At 41.1% G+C, this 10,380-nt stretch overlaps 1 protein-coding gene across 1 annotated transcript; it reads left to right on the forward strand.

The window, feature by feature from the left end:
- Positions 1-141: 141 nt before the first annotated feature.
- On the forward strand, positions 142-7,714 carry LOC149300471 (HAUS augmin-like complex subunit 4). Its single transcript, XM_089484960.1, has 9 exons — positions 142-163; positions 1,055-1,194; positions 5,190-5,321; positions 5,444-5,584; positions 5,939-6,035; positions 6,754-6,899; positions 7,155-7,285; positions 7,383-7,451; positions 7,531-7,714. Exons 1-9 carry the CDS (start codon positions 142-144, stop codon positions 7,712-7,714), a joined length of 1,062 nt encoding a protein of 353 aa, XP_089341086.1.
- Positions 7,715-10,380: the final 2,666 nt, after the last annotated feature.

Consider the following 10,380-nt stretch of genomic DNA (forward strand, 5'->3'; position numbering starts at 1 on the left):
CTATAGATTTTGTGCGCCGGTAATGAAGTTTGAAAAGAATAAATAAAAAAAAGTCATTCGTTTGAGTGATTTTTACTACAAATCAGCCCTTTCAGTACGTTTTCTTTCTTTTTCTGCACAGGCTATATACCCGAGGAGAAGATGTCACGTACTTTGCAGTATGGTGAGATTACGGATTGTTATTTAACCCATTGACTGTCACCTGGCATTGAATGGCTATATTTCACACGGGTGTTAATGAATGCGTGAAAAGGAAAACGAGTTCATTTATGAATGTTATTTTTAATGCCATTGTTTTCGTATGTACCTGAAAGATTGTTTCCGTTGAGAAACATTGTAGACCATAGAAAATTCCTTACAGAATAGTTACACAATTTGGTCCTGTAGTATGGGGCAATTTGTATTGAGTTTTCTCTTTTAGTAACTATTTTCTAATAGGCCTTGCATTAGGAACTTTTGTATTTGTGGTTAATGCATATGCTATTCAATACATTCAGTAGATACATCATTGGTTAATAATGCATCAATTAAGTAATGTTTTCTAGAGTTTAAGTATTTAAGTTACGGTAAAAAAAAAAGACAGCCTGCTATAAATGGCTTTGAAATCATCAAACTCCATCCGGCTAAAGGGGGGGGGGGGGGGTCTCAATACTCAGTTTATTGAATGCCTGATCGGGTTGTTATACAACTATTATCCGATTTAAGGGAAACTCCAGCCATCGTATGCACTTTAACAACACACACACACACACACCAATTGGAGTGTTTCCCTGACACTTATCATCAGACCATGGAGAAGGCAGGGAGCTGCAGCTTCCTCTTAAGGGACTTATTTTTATGCTTTCTTTATAATGCATATAAAAGCACTTGGAAATTAGTTTAAGTCCATTTAAGAGTTAACTTTGGGTGACATTGAGCTTATTAAGGCTTAGGGCAGCGCATAGCTGTCTCTTCCAGATATCTTTAACGTATTCCTTCCTTTCCAAAGATTAACCTGCACAAGTTAATGCTCAGAGTGCCTTCTGAACTCTCCCTTTTCGTTTTTTGTTGTTAGTAAGCAATCGGCTTTCAATAATTCCATTAGTCGAGGAGGATCTTGAGAGAAATACCCAATTTAGCAAACTTTTGTTGGAAGTGTCTCAGATGCTTGACCCAAGTGGCGCAAGTGTTAGCCTAAACAAGGAGCTGGAAGAGGTAACGGCATCTCTCATTGCACGTTTTTTTTTTTTTCTTGTTTTCAATGCTTAGAGACCCATCTTATTTAGTGTATTCATTTTTACATCTTTGTAATTGTGACCCTTTATAAAACCCCGACTGTGTAAGTACCCTGGCAATTTGCATTATTTTTAACACCCCATATGGCAGGTTTTAAGATTTGTAATACCGTATTTGCTCGATTATAAGACGAGGTTTTTTCCAGAGCAAATGCTCTGAAAAATACCCCTCGTCTTATAATCAGGGTCGTCTTATAATCAGACCTCAAATAGGTCTGATTATGAGACTAAGATCCAGATCCCCCGCAGCGATGCAGAGGACCTGGATCCTCCTGTGTTAACCCCCCCCCCCCCAACTTACCGGTGCTTCTGAGTCCCCGGTGCTTAGTCCGGGCTGCGTGTAGAGCTCTACACGATACAATCGCGTAGAGCTCTACACTCTTCCCGGACTAAGCACTGGGGACCCAGATGCAGGGGACCTGGATCCTCCTGTGTTAACCCCCGACCCAACTTACCGGTGCATCTGAGTCCCCGGTGCTTAGTCCGGGCTGCATGTAGAGCTCCACGCGATATAATCGCGTAGAGCTCTACACGATACAATCGCGTAGAGCTCTACACGCTGCCCGGACTAAGCACTGGGGACTCAGAAGCACCGGTAAGTTGGAGGGGGGGGGCATAACACAGGAGGATGCAGGGGACCTGCATCCTCCTGTGTTATGCCCCCTCCAACTTACCGGTGCTTCTGAGTCCCCGGTGCTTAGTCCGGGCAGCGTGTAGAGCTCTACGCGATTGTATCGTGTAGAGCAGGGGTGGGCAATTAATTTTCCCATGGGGCCACATGAGAAATTGGAATGGTTTTAGAGGGCCAGACCTCTACAAACTACAAAGCCTTGTCCATTTTGTTAACTTATGTGCTGTTTAATAAAGTTATTCAAGCCTACGTCATTGGTAGAGGTGCTTGAATAAGTAAGGCCTGAATAACTATTAGCACAGCACAGAAGTGAACAAAATGAACAAGGCTTCGGAGTGCATACCGTATTTTTCGCTCTATAAGACGCACCTGCTGATAAGACGCACCTAGATTTTAGAGGAGAAAAAAAAGGAAAAAATATTTTGAGCTAAAACATGGGCTAAAATATTTATTACAATAACTGAATAAGCTATGAACACAGTAAGACACACACAGACACAGTAAGACACACACAGACACAGTGAGACACACACAGACACAGTAAGACACACACAGACACAGTGAGACACACACAGACACAGTGAGACACACACAGACACAGTAAGACACACACAGACACAGTGAGACACACACAGACACAGTGAGACACACACAGACACAGTAAGACACACACAGACACAGTGAGACACACACAGACACAGTGAGACACACACAGACACAGTGAGACACACAGACACAGTAAGACACACACAGACACAGTGAGACACACACAGACACAGTAAGACACACACAGACACAGTGAGACACACACAGACACAGTGAGACACACACAGACACAGTGAGACACACACAGACACAGTAAGACACACACAGACACAGTGAGACACACACAGACACAGTGAGACACACACAGACACAGTGAGACACACACAGACACAGTGAGACACACACAGACACAGTGAGACACACACAGACACAGTGAGACACACACAGACACAGTAAGATACACACACACACAGTAAGACACACAAACACAGTAAGACACACACACAGTAAGACCTCCCTCCCTAACCCCCCTTCTCAGTATCTCCCCTCTAACTCCCTAACCCCCCCTTCTCAGGATCTCCCCCCCCGCCCCGGTCACTTACCTTAAACTCCTGTGTTGGAAGCGTGAGGCGTTTGTCTCGGGTGCCGGCGCTTCACTGCTGATCGCCGGCGTCTGACGTCATATGCCGGCGCCCAGCGTAAAGCGCCGGCACCCGAGACAAACGCTTCCAACACAGGAGTTTAAGGTAAGTGACCGGGGCGGGGGGGACACCGGACTCATTGGTGAGTCACCAGGACACTCTTTGCGGGCCGGTCCGAGCTATTCAGCGGGCCGGATGTGGCCCGCGGGCCGTGCTTTGCCCAGGTCTGGTGTAGAGCTCTACGCGATTATATCGCGTGGAGCTCTACATGCTGCCCGGACTAAGCACCGGGGGCTCAGATGCAGGGGACCTGGATCCTCCTGTGTTATGCGCCCCCCCAACTCAGAAGCACCGGTAAGTTTGGAAGAGGGAGGGGGAGTGTTAAATGGGGGGTGTAAGGCATTTCTGGAGGCAGAGTGCTCTGTGAAATGCTTTTTAACCCCTTTAATGCCACTCTGCCTCCTGAAATGCCTTAAACCTCCCTATATGCCATAATATGCCTTTTAATCCTCTAAGTGCCAGAGTGGCATATAGGGTTAAAAGGCATATCATGGGGCACAGTGGCATATAGGGTTAAAAGGCATATTATGGGGCACTGTGGCATTTAGAGGGTTAAAAGGCATATCATGGGGCACAGTGGCATATAGGGGGTATAAGGCACTTCTGGGGCAGATGTGCATAACTAGGAGGCAGGTTGGAAAATAGAAGGAAATAAAACCAAAATATTTTTCTCAAGCATAGCTTTTATTAAAAAAAGTGTTTAAATGAATTAAAATTTACTGGTAAAACTTTTTTCCTATAGGGTCGTCTTATATTCAGGCTTTTTCTTTTTTTCCTAAATTAATATTAAGATTTGGGGGGTCGTCTTATAATCAGGGTCGTCTTATAATCGAGCAAATACGGTAAGATTTTACCCTACGTGCAGTGAAACACATTATATGTTGGGCAATCGTGTGAACTACCTCAATTTGCTGCTTGTAATATAACAGTTTACAAACATTTACCAAAGGTTTCAAATAAGCAGCCAATGTGAAAGAGTCAATAAACCCTGCAGTCCCACACAAAACCGTGGGTCTGGGTTTCTAGTTGCTATTGAACTGCAGCCTAAATTGCAAAGCTATTGTTAACTGTGCGGGAATTACGGAGTCCACCTACAGATTCCATAGAGGTAGAAAGCAATCAGATATTGGTGCATCTGGCTGCTAACATCAGTACGGCGGTATAGGAGAGAGTTAAGGTATTCTGCAGAACAGGTAGGCAGAATATTCGTTTCTTCTGAAATTAACTTGCATATGTCTATCTAATATATATTTCCAGTCGCATTTGTGTAATATCCCAGTACCTCTACACTAACCTTTATATGTGAAACCTGCCTGTGCTTGCTCTGCTACTTCTGTCCCCCACATATTCCTCCCTATTCCTATCACTCGCAACCACCAAACTTAACCAACATGGTCAACCTAACCAATTTTATTCCTATCATCTCTAACCATAAACTCCCTCCAGTCCTTAACTGTTCCCTAACAAAGGCTCTCCTCCTCACTTATCACCTCTTCCTTTTCCCGTCTACAAGATTTCACTCGAGCTGCCCCATATCTCTGGAATCTACTCCCAAGGAGCCTTCAGCTTTCACCCTCCCTCCCGACATTCAAGAAACATCTCAAAACCCACTTCTTCAGAGAAGCAATACCATCTTAGCTGCTAGAACTTCCTTGTCATCGATACAACCGCCACACTACCTCTCACCCTTTCTCTGTGCCTTATGTTTGTCACCCCATTCCCTCAAGATTGTAAGCTTGCGAACAGGGCTCTCTCCACCTAATGTATCGGTTTGTCTTAGTCTGTCAATTCTCGTCTTGTCATACCCCTTGAACTTATGTATTGTATTAAGACCTGCGTAAATTGTTGGCGCTATATAAATAAAAGATAATAATAATAATAATTATATATTGTGCATCGGCAATAGCTGTCAAATCACGTGTCCCTTCTTGGTCAATTTTAAAGTTGTAATTCTTATTATGACATAACTGTGTTAAGCGAAGAAGTACTTGCTGTGCAGTACCTTTACTTTATGAGGACCATGCCTTTGCGTTGTAGACACAGAGGGAGCTGCGGCTGCGGAGGAAAGTCTGGTTCAGGTCAGAGATCATTCACCGGCTGATACAAGAGATGCTATTAGATTTTCAGGTCCGGAAGCAAGATGGGTCTCTAAATGAGGAAGATAATAAGGTAAAATGATGTTGGGTTTACAATCATTTTGTCCCAAATGCCACTTTTACATTCCAGTTGGTGTTCATGCCATGTACTTACACCTCAAAATCAGAACTTTCACATTTCTGTTTTCTTTGTAGTTCTACGATAGTCTGCAACAATGTATGCTGGTCTCAGAATGCTCTCGATTGCTGACGTCAAACACAGTATCTCTGTCTGATTCTATGTCTCTTCTTGGACTGGAAAAGCAAGATTTGCTTGATCTTCTGCCTTCAAACGTGGTAAAAGCCACAAGATGCCCTTTATCTTTGTTCCTTCTCAACTGGAAACCATTGCATTTATAATTATGATTAAAATAAACACTTGCTGTAAATCATTTTGTCTCCTGCATTTGGTGTAGGCCTGCCTCTTATAGTCTTGTATCTTATTGCAGTTACAATGGGGGTAAAAAAGAGGACCCTCTTCACTTCCTTTCAGTTTTAAATTTTGTATACCTTAGAAGGTACACACAGTTTAACATAAACCCCTTCATGACAAAGCTGGGCTCAAAATTCATTGATTTTAATGGGTTAAAGGACAAATTTAGTGGCTCTTTAAAGTGACCTACAATATATTTTCTTTACTTTCCTTCCTAGCACATTCTGTGGATGAGAGATAGGCTACACAAAGAACTTGAAGAGTCTTTGAGAAAGAAATGTTTCACGTTTCTTACCTTTCACCAGCCTGAGGCAGGTTTGTACAGATACTGGTCTCGTTGTATCCAGATAAACTTACTTTGCGCTGAACAACCGATGACTAACCCAATTAAACAATGTTTCCATCAACCGTACCTTTTTGTATTTGGGTGCCTTTTTACAGGAAGCTAACCCCGGTTTCAGCAGGATGTTTCCTGGGAGAATCTTGCTGGACATTTGTTGTTGTGTGAAATTGGCACACTGTGCCAATTATTTGGTTGCATCACCACTGCAAAATGTTTTGGCACACATGAGTTTGGCCTTTTCCACTGTATTAACATACATGTAGAATTATGACTCCAGTTGGCCGTTATAAATGCCACATACTCACACTGTTGTGGTCTGATGTTTTTGCATTTATCCACTTTCATGTTTTCTGTTTGCGTTAATTCCCTTTGGCATAGCACATTAATCACTTTCTATTTGGGGGGGGCACAACATTTCTAATTTTTTGGTTATAGGGATTTTTCTGTGTATTTCTTTTTGATGTTCAGAAAGCACTGATCATATTGCTAGTTAGGTTATACTTGGTCTTGGTTGATCATGCCAAGTCATATTTTTTTTGTTATTTTGTTCTCAACAGATCTTTTAGAGGATCGTTTTACTCAGTTATGTTTGGGTACAGAATTATGTCACAGATAGATGATAGCGGTTCACATGTACAAAATAGAATTGCTGTTTCTTCACACCCCCCCCCATTTGCCTTGCGTTATCAGATGAGGAAGGTGATGTCCTTCGTGCAGCAAAAGCGCTACGCTTGGCCAGCACATTGGAGGATGAGAAGAGACGTTTACAGAATGAGAGAGAGAAGTATATGGAGACTGGAGCCTTGCTAGAAAGACAGCAAGAAACATATCCTCATGTGCGTATGAATGTGATTTGTGTGCATATCATTGTGTCTTATAGTGATGTGATTAGCTTTTAAAAAGCTAGTTCTAATCTTCCCAAAAGATTCACTGACCTGACACTATTCTGCGATGATATGCTGTTACTTCTATGCTGTATGTAGATAATCCTTGGGGTAAATAGTTGATTCACAAAGTTCCTTATTTATATCAATCAATATGATTTCCCTCATAATGCCACTACTAATATTTTCTTATATGTGCATGTCAAGGTGTTATTGCGCTGCCTTCTTCTCCTGCGACAAGCTGCCTCAGAGCTTCGTCTTCAAGCTCAATCTGAAGTTGATCGCACAAACGCTGAGTACCTTGAGGCAAAAAGTAATGCCTTGTTCCTAAAGCTCCGGTGAGATTGTTAAATGTGTGAACTTGATGGATAATTTGTACATATTCTTGATTGAGCGATGAGTACTATTTATTTATTGCACTTTCATTCCCCATAGGATGGAGGAGTTGCAGGTGCTCACAGACACATACACTCCTGAGAAAATTGATATTCATAGGAAAATCAGGTGACACCCTCTTCCGTCCCTATAGATTAGATGTGTGAGGTGGGATTTTTGTTGACTAAAAAACCCATTTCCCTCACAGGGCCAGTCTGGAAACTGCTGTGAAGACCGAAAAACATGAGTTATCTGTGTCCCGACAGATTCTCTCCTCCTACGAGTTCCTGGGTACAGAATTTGAGGAGCTGGTGCAAGAGTACACTCAGCTGAGAGATAAGATTAAAGATAATCGTTGGATGCTCCATGAGCTCAGCAAGACGCTTCCTTGAATACACGAAATGTCAATGTTTCATCCTCTCAAAACAAAAATGCACCATAAACTGTCACTTTTGGATTGTAAACAATAACAACTGCAGGTGATAAGGATGCTGCTCTTAACACTATAATTGGTGGAGCTGTTGCTTCCATGAATCATGAACATGGCGGTTATAAAAATCACGGGTGCTGGCTGCCCTGAACTATAATAAATTGTGGCTACTCTACGCTGTATATATCCCACCACAAAACCTTTCCCAGTTTCTTGCATTCACTTTACCAATATTTGTATAATAAAAACTATTTGTTGGCATACTAAAAATGTCTGCGCTCTTTTAGATCCAATACCATCAAACATGAGCATCTCTTTGAGCAACTCATAGGTCTGACAAGAAATAACCATTTTCTGGTTATGGATCATAGGAAATGTAGTAATATGAATTAACTGTTGGTAAATGTAGACTACAACAACTGCTAGCATCATTATCGTTCTATATTATATATAATATATAAATGTGTGTGTGTGTGCGCGCTCGTGGCTGGCAACATGTTTAGTGTGTCTAAGAAACATGTCTTTTATTAGAGATCTAAAAGAACACACCGTTGTTCATAGAGCCCTCTAACCATGAATGTATATGAAAGTACTTTTGTACGTTTTTTGATATCCGTTCTTAAAGCCTGAAAAGGGAGACGCAGTTTTATACTGCTGAGTTGCTGCTTGAAAAAGCAAATTAGTGGCAAAGTGCTTCCTATGAACTTAAAAGCAGCACTTTCCATACATGCTCACGGTTATGGGATCTCATTAGACCCCCAGAACATTTGCAGAGCTGATTGGCAGTAAGAATACCACTTCTCATGAGATACCGTACGCTCGGCCAAAGATATCTCCAGCATGGCATATAGTTGGAGGATGGGGAAAGAAGTAAATTCTTAATGAGTAGGTTTTGACCAATCCCCTCATGCATTTATAAGGGGGCCCTCTCAGCTATAATATGCGGTAGTCACTCACCCTAGAGTCTGATAGGTTTGGGTGCATCAGCCTGCTCAACAAATATAAGTAGCAAGTACCTGAGTATGCCAGGGCTGTTTTTTAAGTTCACAAATGATTTATTTTCAAACTTCACATTTCAGTCCCTCCTTGCATATAATATAATTATATAGCCATATGTTTAGAGGCATAGGGTAATTAAATATGCATGTATAGAAAAAGTTACTACTTTGCTCTACACATAATTTTATAATACATTACAAACAAAGGGTACGGCAGACTTAATATTTATCTTAAAAGTTCCTACCTCCCTTAGTAAGTGTATGATATACAATACTGTTCAAAAGTTTGGAAAATGTCCTTGTTTTTGAAAGAAATCCAAATGTCCATTAAAACAATATCAAACGGATCGGAAATACACTGCGGACATTGTTAATGTTGTAAATGACTATTGTAGCTGGAAACGGATGATTTTTAATGGAATATCTTTATTGGCTCACAGAGGCCCTTTAATGGCAACCATCACTGTGTTCCAACGGCATGATGTGTTGGCTAATTCAAGTTTGAATGTTATCATTAGAAAACCACAGCTACACATGAAAACGGCAAATTAACCTAATTAATATATAATATATGCACATAACATTATGACCACTAACAGGTGAAGTGAATCACAGGGTGACCTTTGTTTGTTTTATTACGCTTCTGTCTTCAGGATAACGATATAATGCAAAGCTGTAGGTGCCGATGTGTTTCCACTAACAAGCCTCGAAAACCTAAATGCATGAGTGCTCCCTGTGAAGATTCCGTTTCAGAATGTGGACAGGCAGGGGTAGCTTTAGATTTCTGGTGCGCGGAACCAAACATTTTAACACAAGTAATAAAAAGAATAATGCATAAACTGATGATACAGTATTTATTACCATGAAAAATACATTACAGTCTGTGCCAGACCTTTATAGGTCTCTTGTTTCCATGCTCTAAGGGCCACTTTAGATCATTGGGGGCCCTAAATGACAAGGTCTGATTAAGGAGCTTTGGCCCCTGGAGCAATTACAAAGGAAGGGGTCCCTTCTCTGGATGTTAGCACCCCCCCATTTTTCTTCTTTACATCCACTTGCAGTCTTTCTTCCTTCTGATCTGTTCTTTTGCCCCTTTGTATCTTACTTGCTGACACCTTTTCTCATTTGTTTTCTTCCTTCTTTCCCTTTTTTCTTACTTGTCTGCCTTTTACATTTTTAATTCTCTAACTTTTATTCCCCCCAATATATATAAAACACTGAATGGTTTGCCCCAATTTCATAGCAAAAGATCAGAGGCAAGAATATCCCTTGAAGATTGCAGGGGGGGGGGGTTTATTGGAATGCAGAAGAATTTTAGCTGTTTACTTCTACATCAAAAACATATTTTTTCAGGTTGCATTACATATTGCTAGGGTTTACTCTAAAATGAGCAATAAACCTGCATAGTGAAAGACACTTAGAGATAGAAGAGTGGTTTATTTGACACAATGGCGCAAAATTGATGTTAATGCTGCAGAAGGAATAATGTTGTTAAGGTCACTTTTAACTTACGTTTGACTTCATAAATTAATTATTGTTCAAATCACTCTATGTTCGGTAACCCTGTGAATAAAATGTGTGATGAGCAATGTGTTTATAATTTCGCAAAAAAAAATAAAAATTGTCATTT

Source organism: Sceloporus occidentalis, unplaced genomic scaffold (genome assembly GCF_023333645.1).
Source record: "Sceloporus occidentalis isolate IW3139 unplaced genomic scaffold, rSceOcc1.0.p SCAF_24, whole genome shotgun sequence".
Lineage (NCBI taxonomy): Eukaryota > Metazoa > Chordata > Lepidosauria > Squamata > Phrynosomatidae > Sceloporus > Sceloporus occidentalis.